Source organism: Corvus kubaryi, unplaced genomic scaffold (assembly GCF_017639235.1).
Source record: "Corvus kubaryi isolate FWS band 111438036 unplaced genomic scaffold, C.kubaryi_AGA036_p1.0 134, whole genome shotgun sequence".
NCBI lineage: Eukaryota > Metazoa > Chordata > Aves > Passeriformes > Corvidae > Corvus > Corvus kubaryi.
In genome coordinates, this window is record NW_024580668.1 from 775,375 (window position 1) to 797,382 (window position 22,008).

The 22,008-nt window shown below is 43.1% G+C and overlaps 1 protein-coding gene across 3 annotated transcripts; it reads left to right on the plus strand.

Annotated features, from left to right (window-relative positions):
• The first annotated feature begins 146 nt into the window (after positions 1 to 146).
• Positions 147 to 20,923, plus strand: SLC9A8 (solute carrier family 9 member A8). Of its 3 annotated transcripts, none has more exons than XM_042044656.1 (16): positions 147 to 226; positions 862 to 1,040; positions 1,356 to 1,436; positions 5,498 to 5,556; positions 8,074 to 8,157; positions 9,106 to 9,207; positions 10,032 to 10,066; positions 10,638 to 10,781; positions 12,007 to 12,145; positions 13,321 to 13,426; positions 13,586 to 13,702; positions 14,437 to 14,519; positions 16,239 to 16,350; positions 16,787 to 17,007; positions 18,057 to 18,203; positions 19,442 to 20,923. In XM_042044656.1, exons 1-16 carry the CDS (start codon positions 219 to 221, stop codon positions 19,571 to 19,573), a joined length of 1,749 nt encoding a protein of 582 aa, XP_041900590.1. In that variant the 5' UTR covers positions 147 to 218; the 3' UTR covers positions 19,574 to 20,923. The 3 variants fall into 3 exon arrangements, with proteins under 3 accessions (XP_041900590.1, XP_041900599.1, XP_041900581.1); XM_042044665.1 differs by lacking the exons at positions 147 to 226; positions 19,442 to 20,923 and adding exons at positions 533 to 778; positions 18,663 to 19,435; XM_042044647.1 differs by lacking the exon at positions 147 to 226 and adding an exon at positions 536 to 778.
• The last annotated feature ends 1,085 nt before the right edge of the window (positions 20,924 to 22,008 follow it).

Below are 22,008 nucleotides of genomic sequence, written 5' to 3' on the forward strand. Positions count from 1 at the left end.
ACGGGGAGCGATGGCGGCGGTGCAGTCGCTGCCCCTGCCGAGAGGGGGCGCCCGACGCGCCACCGCCCCCGCGCGCAGCGCGGGAACCGTGACGTGCCCCGCGCGCGCGCCACGGCCCCGCTGTCACGTGACGCCCCGGTCGCGCGCGGCCGGACGTGCCCGCCGGAGCGCCGGAAGTGGCGGCGCGCGGGGCGCCGCGGGAGGCTGAGCCCGGCAAGATGGCGGAGTGAGTGCGCGGCGGAGGGGGCGGCCCGGGGCTGCGGGGCACGGCCGTGCCGTGCCGTGCCGTGCCGTGCCGGGCCGGGCCGTGCCGTGCCGCGCCGTGCCGTGCCGTGCCGTGCCGTGCCGTGCCGTGCCGGTATCGGTCCTGCTGCGGGGCACGGCCGGGCCGTGCTGTGCTGTGCCGTTCCTGCCGGGGGTGCCTCTCCCCGCAGCAGCGGCTCGCGGTGCGGCCGGCCCCGAGCGGCCCCCGCGGTGCCGAGGCTCCGGGCGCTGAGGGCTCCGGGCGCTGAGGGCTCCGGGCGCTGAGGCGCGGCGGGGCGCTGGCCGCGGGTTTGTTGGTGCGCACACGCTGCGGGGGCCGGTCGTGCCCTCGCCGCCAGACTTTCGGTGCGTCCCAGGCTGCGCTGCAGCGTGTTGGGTGTCTGCAGTGCGTGAAGCCACTCAGCAGTAATCCGCTCCATGAACGTGAACTTCCAGTATTTGTCTAGTCAGAGACTGCGTTTAAAAAACGACCGTAACGAGTTGGTCACCATTACGAGTTCAGCATGATCTGGTGGTTGGTTGATGTGTGCATATCTGTAGTAGGCTTTATCATGCTGCTCCCATCCAGTATAATCACATATTATATTATCCTGACAGGTCTTCAAATGCCACCCATGAAGTCATCAATGCCACCCTCCACACTATGCTGGCTGCTACTACCAAGTTGGTGGCACCTACACCTCCCAAACCCATCCTTCCAGTTCAGACTGGAGTCCAGGCACAGCAAGAGGAACAGTCTAGTGGCATGACGATTTTTTTTAGTCTTCTTGTTATAGGTGAATGATGAACTGAAAGTCTGTTAATCTCTGTTAATTGTACTCTGTGTCTGAGGACATAGGCCAGCTCAGAATCATAGCGGTTTATTTCTCCTCTGGTTCTCTCTGTGAAGTGGGATTTTGCACAGGCACAGGGATTTAGAACATTTATGGTGGTGGGAGCTACTGCTTTGACTGGTGCTTCTTGGTTTATTGCCAAAGTGAAGTCTACTAAATCATTAGGAGAAGTTTGCTTGTGTATTCTAAAAATACTACTGAAAAGTATATTTTATTATTTTCTAACACTTTTGAATCTCCATTTTTTTCCCTTCACAGCCATTTGCATCATATTGGTGCATTTACTGATAGAATACCGCCTTCATTTTTTACCAGAGAGTGTGGCTGTTGTTTCTTTAGGTGAGTAGCCATAACCTTTTTGTTGGATTTGTGTTAATCCAGGGACTGTCAGTAGTATGCACTGGAGATAATGCTCTGTTGTGTGTTAGCCATCACTAGAAAGATGCAGTAAACCAGATGCAGTGAAGAAAACAACTAATTAACAGAGTTAAATTGATTGAAGGAATAAAGAAATGAGCATACATGCAGAGACTGGCCCAGAAAAATGACACCTATAGGGATGTCACTACCTGAGTAGTTTGGCATCTTCCTCTAGTTTGCATCCTCAGGGTGGGACAAGATGTGCAGCATTCCCTGGTTATGAGGCTCTGGCCTTCCCTTTGAAGTGGTACATGTGTTTATATTGGTGTTGGTAGAATTGTGTCTGAGTGTGGGATTTTAATGTAGCTGGGGACTGCAACTGTCCTGAAAACTCGCCTTAACTATCCCAGTAGTACCAAGACAAGAGCTCTTCCTATGGCTTGAGCCATAAAAGTGTCAATCTTCATGGAGATCAAGTGCTTACTTAATTTGGATTAAATCTGGAGTATTCCTGAGCCTGTAGTTTTATGTCAGGGTAATTTAATTTATTTGTATGCTGTTGCTCCTGATTAATAAATGTGTAAATGAGGAGCAAATCAGGCCAAATACATTCATTATTTTCTCTACATGCTGTCTAATGTTTAAAGAACCTGGTCTGAGTGTTCCCAGCACCAGTTTTTCAGCTGTGACTTGTCTTCAAGATTCTGTGGTATTTTTGCTTCTCTTGCTAGTGATGCTTTCACTGGCAGTTGTTCTAAAATTACAACAAGAAGACAAAGCTGCTCAGTTATAATCTGGATGCAGCTCAAAGGACTGTATTACTGGTTGAGCAGGTAGATTTTTGACTATCCTGGGCTAGGCTGGTACCTTCTCTCATATTTCTTAACTGTATTTTTACACAGTTTCTCAATGGGAGCAAATGAGCTTTCTGGTGCTTGTCAGTAACTGAAGCTTTCTGGAAAACAGGGATCTTCTTGCATCCTGGGTGCTAGATCGAGAAAATCTTAGAGCTGTTACTTGGCAGAAAGAGAAGCATATTTTCCAGCAGTGTGACTCCCTGGATTTGTAGATAACTGGGTGTGGTGGAGACCACATCATGTTTCTCACACAGTAGGTTTTGGAGCTTCAAGCAGCATTCACTTGCAAAGCCCTATGTGAGTTTCAGTGTTTCTGTTTAACTGAAAAACAAACAGGTGGGTAGGGATCCTGTCCTAGTGCTGGGTGTTGCACACACCCTTCATCTTTATAGCAGCAACATCCTTCAGGCTTTTTTTTTTGTGCCTTTATGGTTCTGTACATGACACGGGTCCGAGCTGCTGCAGCTCATCCAGACTCACTTTGTCATCCTCACAGAAACCACACAGTGCTTGATTCACTGTTGACACACTTCTCTTTCCGTCCCTCCTTGCGTTGTTGCCATGGACTGGTGAGATGTCTAGTGAATGTATTTCCCAGTGTCCTGAAAGGTGCCAAAAGGACATTGCTATCCCTTCAGTATCCTTCCCCTTTGTGCACAAAAGCCCAAGTACAGGGTGTTGATTTGGCTTCAAATCAGGTTAGTTACCATGGCTGTTAAATAGCTAATCTAAATTAAGCATAATCCCCAATATAAAATGCAGCAGTATAGTGATCGCTCTTGCTGGCATAGCTTTGGATTTTCTTTGCTATCATTCCATGTATCCTGGGCAGTGTGGAGCAGAGGTGTTGAGCCAGCTTGTGTCCCTCTTCCTGCTGAGCTGTGCAGAGCAGCAGAGGCACAGTCATTCTCCTCTTTCTGTTTCTTGTTATTGGCATCTCAGCTGCAGGAGAAGGGTTTTAGCTGTTGGATTTAGTGTTGGTGTGTGCTGTGTTCCTGTAAGCCCCAACAAAATCCTGTTCAAGAAACAGCTTCTTGCCAGGGCTGTCGCTGCTACTCAGGGTGGGTCAGAAGGAGCAGGGCTGTGTCCCTTGTGTTCTGTTTAGAGGCCATGCAGGAACTTGCTCAGTTGGGTTTTGGGGTGAACCACAGCAGTCTGTCCCCCCAGTGAGGCGACATGATACCAGCAGATGCAATTCCTGTGAGTCAACAGGGTGTTATACCCAGGAGCAGCCCAGGTAACAGATGTCCTGTGTCATTTCAGCCTTATTTATTTAGTTTATAGACTCAGTCATACTTAAAGTACTCTCAGCCCTGGTGACAGGACTCAGCACCTGTATAATCACTGGAGTTGCCAGCTCAGTGCTGCTCAGTCACCCTCTGGTCCTGGTAATGCTCTGCACAGCTGCAAGAGCACAGCTTGAGTTTCAAGTATCCAGTTTTGCCAGCAGTGCCAGAAGTGAGGTGTGTCCTGTTTTGACTTGTAAATTAAGCAAATGTTCTCAGGAAGTCATTGAAGGCTAATAAAAGTGGCAGCAGAGAAGAGGGGTATGATTTTCACAAATGTTTTTCCTCCCATTGTCTAAGCTGCTCGGAAGCTTCCGATTTATGGTTTCTAGAGGGTGTGTCTCTGCTGCTGGACTGGGGGAGTGCGTTCTCTGAGGCTGGATTTTGATCCTCGTCCTTATAAGTTGCTGGAATTTCGTTGGTAACAATAGTTGCCAGAAATGTTTTTTCTCTTTGATTTGTTACTGAGTTTTAACATGTTCTCAGAAAAAATGAAGGTTGGTTGCAATAAAAAAATGCCTATAAAATTTTCCAAAAAATGAGGTATAGATTAGTAAGTCTTACAGACTTACCCTTCTAATTAGCCCCTTGACAGAATGGACCTGCCTGATTTAATAGAACCAGCTGATCAAAAACTGCGTTCATTCATTTAGTAATAAAGGAAGAGTAGTTTGTAAATGTATGTGGCATGTGAGTGGCTGTATCTGTGTTCTGTCCTTCAAGGAACAACAGACCTTTGATGTTGCTTCATGAATGTTTTCCCCTTCCTTTCCATAGAAACTATTTCATGGAACAATTATTTCTACCCTCTGGGACTGATGCCTTCACAGATTTTTGTATAAAAGAAGGCTTAGGCCTCATGGCTTTGTGTGTGTGACACATCCATCAGGAGTAATCCATGTGATTCTGTTTGTGAGACGCTTTTGTTAGCTACAGCATGAGAGGAGGTCTCATGAGCTGAAGGAAAGCATGCTTAACATGAGTTACAGGAAAGCATACTTAAAGCTTCTCAGACACTTTGTACCTTTCATTTGGAGTATTTGACTTCTATGTCCCAGTGTTTGACTGTAAATTCTCCATTCTGTAAATAATAAAACACAACTATGCAGAGACACAGATCTGAAATCTGACTAAAGACAAGTTCCCTATAACTACTTGAAAACAACTAATGACAGTTCATGAGTTATCTTCATGACTTCCAGAAGAAATATTGTTACAGTTTTATGTCTTTATGTTTGAAAATGTATAGGAGGAAAGAGTACGATAACCTTTAACCATTGAGTTTGCAGTAGCCTTGATAAAATTATTTTATATTCAGATTATTTCTACATGACTTAAACAATGTGTAATTCATTTGGAAAATAGTTCTGACAGGGTCTCCACCCTGATCAGAGTTTGTTGCCTTCTTCATTGCCAGAAAGTGCTATGATTTCATTCAAACAAAATTCATTTCTGTGGAGAAGACTGATTTCATTTAAGCTGCTTCAACTGCAAATAATACTGAAATGACATGAAGCACAGATGCCTAACTATAACTTCCTGATTCTTCAGCAAGAAAGGTGGAATTTTATTTGAGTGCAGCTTAGATGAGAAGCGGTTTGAGTAGTTAAGCCTGTTACCTTTCTGAACCAGTGAGCATCACACTCTCAGTAGGTCTGTTTGGAGTTGGGATATCCCAAGAGACAATCTGTTGTGCAGGGAAGCTCTGGAATTATGTAACATGTTGGAAATTGGATATTTGGGTATTAAACCCAAAACTACTCCGTGTTTTCATGGTTTAGGAATGAAAGACTTGCTGCACTATGTTTTGCCTTGTTTTCACTTCTGAAACTTGGAGAGCTGATAAACAGTGATGTGTTTTGTGGCTATTTCAGAATGTTTTCTTATTCTCTCCTAGGTATCCTTATGGGAGCTTTTATAAAAATCATAGAGGCTCAAAAGCTGGCCAACTGGAAGGTAAAGTTGTAACAATTAATTTTTAATTGTAGAAAAATCCCTAAATCTTACGAAAAAGGCTTTGTAATACTCGATGTTTTAGAGGGCAAGTCCTAGCAGAAGTTTCTGCAAGAGCTGAAGTCTACAGTGAAGCAAGGATTTTGTCTCCTACCATTTAGCCACATTATCAAAGCAATGAACTCTTCACTATTCCTGCTTTAATTTGAAATCTTGCAGCATTTAAACTGTGATTTTGTTTCATAGCACCAAACAGTTTATTAGATCACTGAACTGATTGAAGTCACAGTGATTTGAATTGCCAGTTCTAAACAGGATTTATATCAGCCAGCTGAAAATCTTGGTCTGAGTAGTGAATTTTAATCCTAACTTGCAGCTTTATATTTCTTGGCAGTTATTGCCCTAAAGGAAGATTTTTTTTTCTCCTTAGTTGAAATACATTAAAATGCATAGATTTTCATCCTGATGTAGCTTTTGAACTACATATTATACTCCTTTTTTTGTCAGCTAACTACACTGGTTCTGTGTACACTTGTTTAAACACTTACATAGCTCAACAGTCATGTTGTAATATTTCATTTTTACATATGAAGTCATTAGAAACAGTGGGGGCTGCAGTAGTTAGTGCTTTTTCATTCCTGATTTGTGTCAACTGGATTTGACTTAAAATTGAAAGTCAGTTAAATGGTCACAACATCAGCATTAAAATAGTTTCTTATTGATTAAATAAAATAATCTGAGTAAGATCATGTATGTAAGAAGGAAAAAGAAAGCTTTGTGCTCTGATTTGAGCACTTGTTCTCCAAACACAGGAAATACTGATCACAGCTGGTGAATTATGTGGGGGTTTTTTGGGAAGTGTTGGTCATATCTTGGGAGGCACTGGGGAGCTGTGCTTGCTTGTGTTGTCAGCCAAGGTGAAAGGCCACAGATACCACATAGTTAATTTGCTTATTTGAGTTACTTTCACTGTAATAAAGCTTAGGTTTTAACGTAGGCTGTTGTAATTTTAGATATGAGATTTTCTAATCAATAATAATTATGGACTTTATTACATGGTTATAAATGGTTCTAAATATATTAAATACTTTTTGTTTATCTGATAAGATAAAAAAAAAAATTTAACTGCAGACTACATCCCTGTACAAAGCAAATCTTGGATGATATCCGTGCCCTAAAAATTTTGTAATGTAATTTCTAGTGATCACTCCTTGCTGAGTGTTCATTCAAGCTCACCACTGAGACCTTGTGCTTGCCGGTGGTTCTTGGCTAGCACAGCTGATAATCAGAGTCCTCATGTTTTATTTTCCTCTGTTTCCATGCAGCACAAACACGGTCCTTCCTTTCCATTGTTCTCACTTCCTTGTCCAGCTCTGGTTTCAGGGGCTTTTAACAAGTGTAGTGACTCAGATCTGTGGGTTTTGTTCTGGTGCAGTTACTGTGCTGACAGAAGCAGGCAGTGTCAGCCATCGATTCACAGGATTGCGAATGCACAATCATGGACTGGAGCATTTCAGTCTAAAGGATGAGTTTTGTTTTCTAAGCCCCCCAAATCCTTTAAGATGATTATCACTGGTACAGGCAGGAATGAGACTTTAAAGAGATGAGTACCTCTGTTTTGAAAGCTGGTGTTTGAACAGAGCAGTCCATCAGCTGTTTAACCTGGATTTAAACAAGTTAATTGGTGCTTGCGGAGGTGACAAGCTCTACCGTGTTCAGTGCTGGGGGGACCAGGAGGGAGTAAACAGGTGGGTAAAGAGACTGGCCCCCTCAGCTGGGATTCATTTGCCTTCTGTGTTTAGTCTGCCAGCAGAAAAACCAGGGTGCCAGGCTGGGGGTACAGCATGAGCAGTGTTAGCCAGGGGATAAGTGTCAAGGACTGAGGACACAAAAAAATAGCCTCTTACCTCATGGTGGGTTCCATTTATATCACTGTGATGGCAAAAAGGAACCATCAGAATAGTACTATTCAATTCAGGCAGAAATTACATTTGCTGAGAAGAATGCAGCCTCAGACCCCTCTGGTGGTGTGTCACCTGAGCCTGGTCACCTGCAGGGGCACGGGGCTGATGATGTGATTTCCTCTTGTCAGGTGATGAGTTTTCCAGTGAACCTGCCTAGTCCCAGCTAACCTGTTCTGTTCAAACAGTGGCCGAGAGGTCACCGTTCCTTGGCAGTCCTTACAGATTTCCAGACGCTCAGATAAAGTGGCAATACTCTTTGTGGAAACAGGAAGATTTTTCTTTACCATAAATAACTTGTTTTCTATGCAGCTTTTTTGGAGACGGTAATTTAAAATAAGTAACTCCTAAATTTCTATCACTGGGTTGCAAAAGAACAATAGAAGTAGCTACCCTGGAATAGTTTACTGCTCTTCAGTCTTCTACTTCGTGATAAGAAGGGAGAAAGATTTTTCATTTTGCAACACTATTTTTTTTAATAGCTTTTCTTTTGGAAGACTTGGTATTATTTCAATAATGATGATATCCCTGAAATTAAAATTGATTTTTTTTCTTGCAGGAAGAAGAAATGTTTCGTCCAAATATGTTTTTTCTGCTTTTGCTTCCACCTATTATATTTGAATCTGGATATTCACTGCATAAGGTCAGTCCCTGCCAGACACTCATTTTGGATGTTGAGGTTTTGTTTGGAACAGATTCTGCTTTTAGTTGTGTTCATGAAGCTTAGGATAATTGCATTAAATTCCATTATATTAATCATTAGGGAATTGAGAGTGCAAAATTTAAGCCTCTTCAACCCAGAGTGCAGGGAGTGTAGCTTTGTTGCTGATAACAGTGCTGGCAAGGTGTTGGGTACAGCACAGTCGAGGTTTTCCTTGGCTGGAGAGGTTTCTTACCTCACCAGAGCTGTACACGTGCTGGTGTGAAGGAGAAGAAGTGGGAAGGAGTAGGATCAGAAGTGGGAAAGGTGGGGTCACTCCACAGCTAAAGAAGGAGAAAATGTGTGCAAGGGTTCTGACCCCTTGCCTGGGGGCCCGTGTTTCCATGGGCATTTCTCACTGCACTCATCCTGGCCGAGGGGCTTTGGTGCTCCTGTGTGCAGCCTTTGTGCTCCAGCTGTGCTGCAGGAGAGGGAGGGAGCAGGGGCCATGGTGATGCCAGGAGCTGGCACCAACACTGGAGATCTTTTCATACAAATCACAAGGAATGGACCAGCAACTGGGAAGTGTACAAGCCTTTTTCACATGCCCTCTCTCCAACAGAGGGATTAACTTACACTTTTGCTAGGTGGGGAATATGTCAAAGTGCTGGTAAATATCCAGCTGTTTTTCTGAGGATTGGGTTGTTGTTATGGTCCCAGACTGGGAATCAGTCCTGGGAATCAGGGGGAATTGCCATTGTCCTCGAGAGAGCAGCAGTCTCTTTAGGCAGATGGTGTGGATGTGTGTCCTGGGGTACCTGGAACCAAACTAATGAGCCTTTATAATCGGAAACCCAGTTGTGAATTAGAATCTAATTAAATGCAAACCCAAACACGAGTTTTCCCTCAGGTCATTTTTACTAATTTACTTATTTTATTACTGTGTTCCAGGGTAATTTTTTTCAGAACATTGGTTCCATCATTCTGTTCTCCGTATTTGGCACTGCAATATCAGCTTTCATTGTAGGTGGAGGAATCTATTTCCTGGGCCGGGTAAGACCTACTGCTTTGAAGCACTTAAGTTTATCTGGCTTGTTGTTTGAAAGTCCATTTTTCAAGAGCTGACAAGTATAGTGAAAGTGAATTCCTGTGTCACAAAGTCCAGTTCTCTGCTCTCACACGGGCAGTGTTATACAACCCCTTCCATGATACTGCTGGAGAGGCCATGGGGTCTCCTTCCCAGGAAATGCTCAAAAGCTCTCTGGACATGGTCCTGGGTACCGTGTTCCAGGGACCCTGCAGAGCAGGCAGGGTGGAGCAGGTGCCCTCCGTGGTTCCCTCCAACCTGAGCCGCTTGTGACTCTGTGACACAGCATGCTTCATGGGAAAAGCAATTAAGAATTGAGTTTTACTTTTTTGTAACTTCCGCAATCGTCCTGTTGCAAGGCTGTTCCAAAACCTTTGTTCTCTAGAGCCATCTTATACTCTACAATATTAAATTTGTTTGTTCTCTCAGTATTTTTTTTGCTTCTGTGATTTGGTGTTTCCCATTGATTACATATAGACACAGATATTTGTCTTTTCTCTCAGACTTCATTCTGGTAGGCTAAACATTCTATACTTTCCTCTTTGCCACTCAGATTTATTTTCCTTTGAATGTCTTAGTTACTCTACTCACCTGACTCTGCCCTAGTTCCCTGATCTTGGGTGACCAGAATTGTAGCAGCAGATCACTGTTGGTGGGCAGTGTTAAACTGGATAACATCACTACTGTGGATTTTTCTTAATAATGAACTCAGGATTTGATGAATAGTTTGGTTTTTAAGAACAGCGGAACACCACAGTTGATTGTGATTATGTTCTACCTATTCTTTCAGGCTGATGTAATTTATAAACTCAACATGACAGACAGGTAAGCTCTTGGGGAAATGGTATAGTATATGAAATGAAGCTTGCTTTCAGGATAGCTGTAGGTGGGAAATGCACTGCAGTTGGCCACCTCTTTTGGTTAGTGTTTCGATTGCTGAGATTCAACATTGTGTATGAAACTAAGAAATAGATGGAACACTTCTGTATCCTATTTATTACGCCCTTATTTCCAAATAGTGTTGGATTATACTCCATTCTATTGTGTTCTAGTCTATTCTGTTCTGTGCTCAGTGATTTCTCTAGACAGATACTGGGTATTTTAACCGAACGTTAACATTTGTAAACTTGGATTAGTTGGTATTATTAATATAGGTAATAAGGGTATAACTTCCCTGTCCAAATCTTCTCTTAAAAGACAGAATAAATTTTTCAGTGTCAGTAATGTAGATTTTTTCAAGAACTTGGCTAATGGCCAAGTTCTTATGACTGGAAAGGGAGCACAGCTTATCACTGTGTGGAAACTGTAACCTAAATGGGCTTTGTTACTGTTGTTCATGTAAGTTACTAGGTAGGTATTTTTCTTTCATCTACTTTCCTCTTTTGTGTTCTCCCAGTTTTGCATTCGGCTCTTTAATATCTGCAGTTGACCCTGTGGCTACTATTGCCATTTTCAATGCCCTTAATGTGGATCCTGTGCTTAACATGTTGGTTTTTGGAGAAAGTATTCTCAACGATGCAGTCTCAATTGTCCTGACTAAGTAAGTGCATTGGAGCCAGACATGTTTATGGAAGCAGTAACTACCTTGTTTTCTGTTAGTTTTTTGGATATACAGTAATTCTTCCATCTCCATTTGGAACAAATCATGTATTTCTGGTGTAAAGCTGAATCTTGTATGGTGCTTCTGTGTAAAAAGCAGTCCATAACATGAACTGCATAGGCAGAGGACAGTAAATGGTTGCCTCATTACCGCTACCTCAGTGCCTTATCTCATTGGCCCCAGATAATTGATTGCTTTCTAATTCCATTCATTTATCAGCTCTCCTTCCATCTGAGGGTCCTGACGACAGGAACCCCACATGTCACCTGTCAGGCTTGGCACAGAAATATTCACCTTGTAGAGAGCAGCTCAGTCTCTGTGCCATTGGCTTATGCCCAGGGTCCCACTGGCCAGCATCCATGCAATAGGGTTATGTTTATGTTGGGGCTACCACGGGAAAGAGGAACATCCAATATCCTTATCTTTTGCCCATGATAATTCTTTGGGTCTGAAAGAGTAAAAAATTGATAGATGTATCTTCATGTTATTGCTGAAGCTGATAGATGTGACTGAGTGTATAGAAGGAGCAGCTGTACCAAGCAGGCAGCGGAGTCAGAGTAATTTTCTAATGAACTAATTGCTTTTACTACAGTTGTGGTGCTTTTAGGGAAGACCCTGAAGGCTAAAAGCAGCCAAAAGGAACACTGGTTTTCTTTGCACAGAATTTCCATGAAATACATTCCTGAAATTCAAAGAGGTTTCTCCCATTTCCTCCTAAGAGCTGCTGTGTTTTCTTTCAGTGACCTTCTTGTCTCTCATCCACACCTAAATATTTGATGAGAGTTCTTCCTGTTCATTTGTTCTTCTCAGAGGATCACATGAGTTTTTACCGCTGTAAAATGTGTTTCCTTTTCAAAGTTTGAACATTGTTTTGAAATACTGGGCATCACCATAGCCTATTTACGCCATTCTGGGATTCTTCAGAGGAGCAATGCTGGATTTTTAGCAGAATTAGGTTTCCCTTTGGGGATTACACTAAGGCTTGATTTAACATCTTTTGACATTCCTCTTGTTATATATATCACAGTAAAAGCCTTTTAAGAGTGGTAGCAACAAAGAAATGGGAGTCTTTTTTGTTGTTATGCTCAAAAGATGTTTGATATTTTTGGATCCAGGCTTGGAATGTATAAGCATTTCTTGTTATTTCTCTTTTAATTGTATCTAGCACAGCAGAAGGTTTGACAAGAGAAAATATGTCAGATGTAAGTGGATGGCAAACCTTTCTACAGGCACTGGGATACTTTCTCAAGATGTTCTTTGGCTCTGCAGCACTTGGCACACTTACTGGTCTTATTTCTGCATTAATATCCTTTTTTAATCTTGGTGATATATGTGTATACATTGGTATACAACTGCAACATTCTAATAGTATTTTTTTTCTCGTCTTCTCCAGCATTTCTTAGAGGGTATTTCTTGTTAGACATTATTTTGTTTTTATGTTAGTGTGCATGGATGTGTATTAAAAGTGGCATCAAATTTTTATGAACATAATTAAGGTCTGACATGTTGTATAATAGCTTATGTGCATTGGAGTGTTATAAGATATGGTAATTGTTTTGTAAATTCAAAATATATTAATTCCATTTCAATACCAATCCATTTTAGCAAGCATATGGCTGCTTTTTTACATACATAAAACAGTTAATTAAAAAGAAAAAAAAGCTGCTGTTCCCGAGGGCCTTTGAGTCAGCCCAGCTCATTTGTCCCTATGGATCATGTGCAGGCAGCTGAATGCAGACACTGTTCTGTTTGGATTTACCCTGGGTTATATTTTGCCTCTTCTACTTCCATGAGTTGGTTGCGAAACAACCCAGGAGCTCCTCTGCTGAGATCAGGAAGGCTGTTTGCTGTAGCCCAGACACCTTTGTTACTTTTTGGGCTTGTTCAATGCTAGCTCTGACTTCAGTTTATGAGGTCTGAGCTGTTCAACAGTTGCTCATGTCAGCTGCCAAACACTTTGTTTGTAAACAACAAGAATAGAATGTTTGATTAAATACAGACATATTTCCCATCTTGGTTCATCAGCCTAATTCAAGAAACTTTTAAATTATTCCATACATCACAACCAAAGAGGGAGACAGATGTTCAACACTTCTTCAACTTGTATCTAAATGATACTAAGTCAAAGAGAAAAGCAGCTTAATTGCCCTGTACAGTTATTTGTGCCTCAGAAGTATTTGATTTACCTGTTGTTATCAGTATTGTAGAGGCACATCAGTAACAGATCATTTTTTGTCTCTAGCTCTGTCTTCTGACAGACTTCTACCAGCAGTAGCTTCTATAAGAAACATTCCTCATACAAGAAGTTACTAATCTTTCCATACTTGAGTTGAACTCAAGGCCAATGTGTAGATTTTATTGGCTATTCAGAGGAGAAGTACATTAAGTATAATAATTGTTTTGTAATGGAATGAACACATCAAAATATTTATTTGATTTATTTCTTAATTTCCTTTTTCCATAACGTTTCCATGTGTACGTACTAAAGCACATTGACTTAAGGAAGACACCTTCCCTAGAATTTGGGATGATGATTATCTTTGCTTACCTTCCTTATGGACTTGCAGAAGGTATCTCACTCTCGGGTGAGTAGCAAAACGAGTTCTGACCCCACTGTTTGATATGTTAAAATATTTATATATTGCTGTAGAAACAAGTTTTGCCTTGTGAGAAGATGACTCTGGAGGGTCTCAGCAGTAAATCCTTGCAGAGTCTTCTGCTGACTGCCACATTCTTGCCCACAGGTATCATGGCAATCCTGTTCTCTGGCATCGTGATGTCTCACTACACACACCACAACCTGTCCCCGGTGACACAGATCCTGATGCAGCAGACACTCAGAACTGTTGCTTTCATGTGTGGTAGGTGCTGCCTGCTTTTAAATCTGGTATTAACAGTTTAAAATTCAGTTTGCATGGAACGGTCATTCTGTTGAGAGCAGCAGAGATGTGAATTTGCATCCAGGCATTTGTGTGTCAATGGTGCTTGTCTTTAAGAGAAGAGAGTGGAGGCTGGAAGGCACTCAAAAGTCACCTTTCCTGCCACACTGGATAAAACATACAGTAAATCTCTCTCCCATCCTGCAGGCTCCTGCTAAGATTTGCCATGAGATTGATGACCAAATAGAGATCTATGACTCGTGTATTCCTCTGGTCTGTTTTTAGTTCTAGTAGGTGAGGGTTGAGTGTTTTGGTTTTTTCGTTTTTTTTTTTAATATAAAAATCTACTTGCAAAAACAGTAACTTCACATATGGAGAAGTTTTTGGAAGTAGTGGTACAAGCAGCTCAGAGTCCTAGAGCCTTTCCAGTTCCTTTTCAAAACCAAACCTTTGAAGAAATGACATGTTCCTGTATTACAAATATGTCCCAGATTTCCGGGGGCTGCCATGAATGAATTCTGCATTGTTTGCAGGAGGGTGCAGCGTGATCAGGGAGTGGCTTTGCTGCAAACTGAACCACTCCTTACCTGAGCACCAGCAGCTCTGCAGGGTTTGGTCAGGAAATGCCTTTTCATGTACTGTATGTAGTAATTAATAATAGGAGTAGAAAAGGTTTTCTAGAATTCTTTATTTACTATGTGATTTCTCTTTTTCAGAAACGTGTGTTTTTGCATTTCTTGGCCTGTCAATTTTTAGTTTTCCTCACAAGTTTGAAATGTCCTTTGTCATCTGGTGCATAGTAGGTATTTACTTTCTTCCATGCCATTTAGATACATTTTTGGTATTGGGGAAGGGGGAAACACCTTACAGTTAAAAGATTTTAGAATAATTGTTACAATTTATAGGTTTTTATAAAAAGACTTCCGTATTTTTGTATATTGCACAAAGTTAATACTCCCTAATAGCATGAAATTATTCTTCTTGGTCTCAGCACTTTGGTGTACAAATACATCAGTCTTTTGAAATTCCCATCAGCTGGTATTTTGAAACCCTTCTGTATAAGATAAGTAAAAACAATGAAAAGAACCTTGCTTGTTTTGACACTATTAGAAATCTCAAAAGATGTTGAGATTATTATCCATAGCCATTCTGGTTATTTTACCAGAAAACAATCATGAGTTACCTGTCTTTGGGTTCCCACAAATGATCTGTTTGAATGGGCAGTTCATAGCAACTCCAGTGCAAACCAGTATCAAACTCTGCTCCTTCGTCTCCCAGCACTGCAGCTTCTGAGTCTTTCTTTCTCATATATTGTTGCAGTTTGTTTATATTAACCAATTTAGTCCATGCATGACTTCATCTCTCTGAGTTCTTCAGAGGAAGTCCTTACTCAGGCCTTCTTCAACGTGTTCATTCTCTGACTCCTTTCCTAATTCTTTGTCTTTCTCCCCATTTCAGCGCAGCTTAGTGCAGTGACACTGAGAGTTACGTTTCACGTGGGTGTTGCCTCCACCTGTTGCCATTGTAATGGCTTAATATCAGCATGAAAAAAGTATGTTCCCTTTTGCAGAGTCCAGTGAGGGCAATGTGGATCCATTTCCAGTTGTGTACAATAATGTACACTGACCCATTTAATGCATGGTTCAAGGGAAGAATTGTTATCTACAGCTTCCTGATAGGGATATCAGCACAGGGAACTGCTCTGCCTGCATTACACCCAACTTCCCTATCTAATATGTATCTAAGGTGTGACATTTCCATCTGTGTAGCAATGCCCTCTCAAGTGTAATGCAAATTGTGTAATTTTGGGGTGATTCATAAAGGAAAACAGCACAGCCCTTCAAGGATCCTGCTGACTAATGGTAGGATATTTACCTTATCAAGGTCTGTTTGTAGTGGAGCTTAAAAAGAATGCTCTGGGAAAACCTTGCCTTTTTCTGAGTTAAAGTTTTCAATGTGTTTGTTAATTGTTTACCATTAAATCAATAGTCCTTTTTTTTTATTTTCTGCTCTCAAAGTGTTGCTTCAGTTTGGGGTATGTTTTATTGCCATACCCAGGGAAATGTTGAGAAACAGCCTGATGTGCTGTTTGTTTTGCTTCTGGCCTTTCTGAGCAACTGGGCCACAGGGAGACAATAGAAATACCTTACTGCCTCTTGGCTGCTGTGCCAAGGGAATGATTAAAGGAGCTGAACTGGCTGAACTGAGGAGTACTTTTACCTAAAGTAATTCTTAGTCTCCCTGGAATGCCTCCTGGGTTCCATTTATTTATTATAAATAAAGCAGCCTGGTCTCCATCAGTGACAAGTCTGATTTAGTTCCAGTTAAGCAGACAAAATGTTTCAAGAGTAAAATTCCGCAATGCCCTGTGCTGAGGGGTTTCTCTCTGTTTATGGAGCAGCACACCTTCCTGTGAGCAAAAAGAGCATATTCACCTTCCCATGTAAAACCAGCTGCAACTGGGGCCTCATGGATGTAACACATCAAATGGTCTTTTGCTTTTATTTCTGTTTTTCAGGTGCTGGTTCTGTTTGGTAGAGCAGTGAATATTTTTCCGCTTTCCTACTTACTCAACTTTTTCCGTGATCATAAAATCACTCCCAAAATGATGTTTATCATGTGGTTTAGTGGTAAGTTAAAGCTCAAAATACTGAAAACCAGAAAAAATGTTTTATCTTTTCCATTGTGTGGCCCACTCTAGGAGGAACTGGTTTTTCATTGGTTGAGCAAACTCAACTGAACATTTGCACTATTCTGAAACCCAAGTGCAACAGAAATGTTATCTTTCCCCTTTGCACTGGAGGACTTTGCTCTGGCGAGCCCCATGAAAGCTTTTCTACATAGAGGCTGCTTGTCTCTCTAGGCCTAACAGCTTCACAGCTTGAACAAGAGTGTCTGAAGTGCTCAGACTTGTTTTAGGGTGGTAACCAAGTGATAGATAATGGGTATGCCATAGGTCTGTAAAAAACCTTTTGAAGGTGGTGAATTGCTGTAGAGTTCTCTGGGTGCTCAGGACCGGTGTCGCTGTTGATTGACTCTCCCTTGCTGCCCTGTTCTCTCCCTGAGGATTACGTGGTGCCATTCCCTATGCCCTCAGCCTCCACCTGGGCCTGGAGCCCATCGAGAAGCGGCAGCTCATCGGCACCACGACCATCATCATCGTGCTGTTCACCATCCTGCTGCTGGGAGGGGGAACCATGCCCCTCATCAGGCTCGTGGACATCGAGGACTCCAAACCACGCAAGAGGAACAAGAAGGACGTTAATCTTAGCAAGACAGAGAAGATGGTTTGTTTGGGGTTTTCCTTCAGAGGATCACTGGGGTTTGGTGGGGAGTTTTTTTCAGGTTAAACATTTTTCAGGACTAGTACATAATTTTTTACTAAAATGTTAGATGAAGGCAGTAGAAAAAACCAATGTAGTAGGAAAAAGCCAAGCAATATAATTTCAAAATATCCCAAAGACAGAGTTTGGTAGTGTTTACTCAAAATATGTGTTTGGACAAGGGGAGGAGAAATAGTCTCTTAATTCGATCCTATTATAAATTGATCTATGGGAATTAAAGTAACCCCTGCAAAAGCATAAAGAAGATGATAGAGGATTGAGTCATATACTGAGAGAAAGTAGTTGGTATAGTGTGAGACAGAAGTTAATCATAAAAGGCAGATGGAAATCATTTTGAAAAAGTCAAAGGCCATGAGAAGGTGGTAACAACAGCCCCCTCTGACTGGACTTTATTTTGAAGCAATTTCTGGCAAAGCAAGAGATCTGACAAAGCCAACAGCCACTCTGGAACCGTTTGTGCAAAAGACTGGAGAATATGAAGTATCACAGGACATTTTTTGCCTATTTTTCCCTAAACCATTGAAGAGTATATACAGGGTATTGTTCTCTAGGATCTTAAGATCATTTTCTCTTTGCATGAGGTCGACTGTAGTCTTTAGAATTACCTTGAACTGTCCACACAAGGAAGTGCAGGAAGAGTGCAGGGACAGCATGTGTTCCACACAGCTCGTTTTCAGTGGCACAATGACAGCAGTGGTGCTTGCTGGATGGAAGCATTGTCCAGCTCACAAGAGAAAACCTGCACAGTAGAAACCTGCTCTCAGCAGTAGTGACAATAGAAAACATGGAACATTTGAGGTGGCTCTGGGATTCGATGGCTGAACAGACTCATACAGCCCCCAGCCCTGCAAGGCTGGGGTGGGGATCATTTCCATATTGTTCCAGCATGGCAACTGGTTGTGATAAGGGAGACCACAGAGCAGGGGCTGAAGCAGGGTGGTGGGATGACTGCCACTTCTCTTGGGTTATTCCAATATTTGTGATTTTTCTAGGGAAACACTATAGAATCTGAGCATTTATCAGAGCTCACAGAGGAGGAATATGAAGCCCAGTACATAAAACGCCAGAACCTCAAAGGGTTTATGCGGCTGGATGTTGAGTATTTGAATCCTTTCTTCACCAGAAGGCTCACACAAGAAGTAAGTCTTTCTCATTTTCTTGAAGAAGAGAAACTGGTTGAATTGGTTGTTGCCCTCAGTACCACACAGGGCTCATCATGCAGCCATACAACTTGTGTGGGGACAGTGGGACATCTGTGTATTGCTCATGCATAGAGCAGCTGTAATGAACAGCTGCTTTGTAAAAGTGCAGGTTGAACTAAGTAAGCATCTCAGAGCTACCCCAGATAAACTTGGTGTATGGATTTGTTGAGCTTCCCTTTAATCGTGCAGAGAACCATGAATGGCATCAGGAGTCACTGGCTGCTGCTGCTGCTAGAAAAAGCTGCTGCCACTCGGGCAGAGGTTTTAAAGTGCTGTCACATACAGTTCCTGCCTCTTACTGTCAGTGGTCCTGTGACTTCTGGAGCTGTGATATTGCTGCAGAGTGCAGTTTCTGTCTTGGAAATAGGCACCAGCATTGTGCCCTTCACTTTGCAGGCTGCTCACTGGGTACCAAAGCTCTGAGGCTGTAAATGCAAAACAACACCTGACTGAACGTGTAACGTACCAATGAGTGGCTCCGAGGTATAAATACTGTGCCTTTTTCACTCTCATGCTTCAGAAATCTGAGGCTCCTTAGTCACAGAATTCACTGTTTTTCCAATTTCCCATGGAAGCATTTTGGCTGTGGAGCTGATAATTTTGTGTAAGTGCACATTCCATCTTCCTAGCCTGCTCAAAAGTACTGTTTTTCCTCTTGTTTTTATTTTTCAAAAGTACCCTTTCTGCACTTTCCTACAAAAACTAAAGTAATTTATTGCAAAACCAGAAAGGAATCAAGAAACCAAAGTAAGCATCTGATTTGTAGTTGGTAGCCAAAAGCACAGGCTGCCATCCAGATTGCAGCCAAAGGCTGGAAGAATAAGCATGTGAATCACCGCAGCAGGCCACAAGCTTCCCAGTGTCCCTGGGAACATGAGGAGGAGAGTCAAAGCCAGGGCCTCCAGACAGCATTAGGATTGTTGAAACACACAGAGCAGGACTGTCTAGAGAACACAGGTAAAAATACCCATCATCAAAACTGGCATCTGTAGCAATAATTACTGACTGAACACTTGATAAATATTTTCTGGTGGGAAACAGAATGGCTTTGTGTGCTCAGAGACCAGGAGCAGATTATTTCCTAAGGAGTATGCCCAGCTGTGGTCCTGCTTTGCCCTGACACTGAAGGGGTGTTGCAGCAGGTGACAGAGTGCCCTGGTTTGCCTTTGCCCCAGGACTTGCACGATGGGCGCATCCAGATGAAGACCCTGACCAACAAGTGGTACGAGGAGGTGCGCCAGGGCCCCTCGGGCTCCGAGGACGACGAGCAGGAGCTGCTGCAGCAGAGCGGGGCGGGAGCGCACTGAGCTCCACCGGGGCCTCGCTGAGGGGCCCAGGGCCCGACTGCACGGGAGCTGCAATCCAAGGGTGAATGTTCACATTTCAGACGTGTCATGTGCTCCTTGTTTAGGTAAAACCCACAGCTCTGCTGTTACTGTTCAGGAAGGGAAACCCACAAGGGTCAGACACTGGACGGCCTGAGGGAAGAACCTTTTGTTTGGACTTCACTGCATAGCAATTCCATGCAGTCTGTTGAAAAGCAGAACCATCTGCCATGAAATGATGACATTGTTAATGGGGGGGCTTCTTCTCATCCCAAAACCTGCTGTGACCACACGCTGCAGTGCAGGGCCTCTGTGTGGCTCTGCAAAACAGAACAAATTGCACTTTACCTTTTATATATGTATATAAAAGTATATTCCTTCACAGCATGAAGAGTCTTGGCAGTTTATACTGTGAATTTGTTTCAGCACTAGTGAGGGAATCTGACTGGAAGAAACCTATAATTTATGGGATTTGCACATTTTGAACCCAGAAAAGATCCATACCTTGACAAGAGCAGATGTTGCACATCTGAAAATCACCTCTGAAAACATAAGTTTTGTCACTTAAGAAATTCTTGATTTCTGTTTTACGGGATTTTTTGGTTTTTATACTAAGGGATCTAATCCATAGTACTGATTATGGCATGGTTTTGGGGGAGTGGGGGCCTGTGACAGCACAGAACTGCATTTGAAATTCTAGTTTATTTTCTTTGGCTAAAGCCAGTTGCATTTGGATTTCTGTAATTGGCAGTTGCTCTTTGCCGGCACTTTGGCTTCAAATCTTAGAAAAGAGCAGCTTCTATTTTGGCTAATTTATGAAGCGTCCCTAACGCTCCAGAATTCACCAGTGGAAGTTTTAAGCTTCAGTGGAAGCAAAAGCGACGTGTACATGAGGAAAAAGAGCCACAAAAGCTAATCCAGGTACAGAAAGATTAATATTGCACATGGCTGAAGCAGCCTCTGCTGGAAGTGCCAAACAGCTTCCATTAAGCTGTCCCATTTTTCTCTTCTGCTTACACTGTTTCAGAATCCGTGGTATCACTGCATTTGTTCTCCATGGCCCAGTGTTTGCTCAGCGTTGCCAACACCTGAACTTGTGTTTGTTGCACATTTGCCATGGTGACACACACAGCACTTTGCTCCCACTGCAAATTCCTCCTTGGTCATTTGCATATCCACTGTCGGGATGTGAATTACATCTGACATGCAAATGCACGTTTGTTTCTGAAGGCGTGAGACTTAGTTTGGGTCTGGTTTTGCTACTGAGATTTTTAATCCACTGCTTACCTAGTGGGAGAATAAAAGTTGAAGAATGTATTTAGAAATCCTGAACCTGCTGTCTGAGCAATTTTTCAGAATACTGCATCTTGGTCCCCTGCTGCCCCTTCCCTGCCTGTGGAAAGGGACTCACTGCTCGTCCCAGAGCTGAGACCTGCACAGCTGGGGCTGAGCGGGCTGTGGAAGCCATCGGTGCTTGCTTGATCCGTCGGAAGATCTGTGTGAAAATCGGGCTTTTTGTCACCCTAGTAGACCCCAGCAGGCTGAATTAAACTTTAGTTACCCATCACTCCTGCTGCATTTCTCACTTTGAGCCTTTAAGCCCAGGAGCTGCTGGAAGGTCCCTGAGAGCTTCTCCTCAGGTGTTCGGTGGTGGAGCTGCTGTCCCAGCGGGGGTAGCACGGTGCCTCAGTCCCGCTGCCGTGCCCGGTTCCCCGCGGTTCCCCGCGGTTCCCCGCGCCTCCCGGTGCCTCCCGGCCGCACCTGCCGTCAGGTGCGCTGCTCGCTCTCGCCCTCTGGCGGCGGCGCCGCGCCGGGACACGGCGGCTTCCCGGGAAAGCGGCAAGTGACGGCTGGGGCGGAGGGAATCGCTCTGGAGCGATTCCGGTGAAGACACGTGGGATGGTTCGGTTTAAACCCAACTATTCTAAAACTTAACATAATATTACATTTGTCAAAACTTGGAATGAAGTGTGTATTCTGAGAGAGCAAAGCTAACTCCCATGTTTTGGACCAAAAGAAGTCTTTACCATAGCGCCCAATTCTCATATTCATTTATCAATACAATGGCTTTCCTGTCAGTCACTTCACAGTTTGGAGTTCTTCACTTAATATGCTTATAAAAGAAAAATTCTTCTTTATTGACTTGCCTGGCAGTTACTTTTGATAATTTCCTATTTTATCCGGCCACTATTAAACTCTAACCCTCTTTCCACAAGCACTAGCTCCCCATCCTAACTTGGTGTCATCTGCAAATCTGTGCACGAGTGAACTTGATTTCCTAACGCACTCAGTGAAGGGCCCCAGAAGCTGAAGCAGAGGTTGCTGCCTGCAGAGCCCCAGGAGCTGCTGCTCAGTGGGCTCTGGCTGATCCTCCAGGCTGAGGAGATGCTGCTTTACTTTAAACACCAAAGCACCGA

Bases quoted from the DNA above. Each gene is read 5' to 3' on its own strand.
- SLC9A8 (XM_042044647.1), top strand. The intron at 9,208-10,031 runs GTAAGACCTACT...CTATTCTTTCAG, and splicing joins GAATCTATTTCCTGGGCCGG to GCTGATGTAATTTATAAACT. The intron at 10,067-10,637 runs GTAAGCTCTTGG...GTGTTCTCCCAG, and splicing joins AAACTCAACATGACAGACAG to TTTTGCATTCGGCTCTTTAA.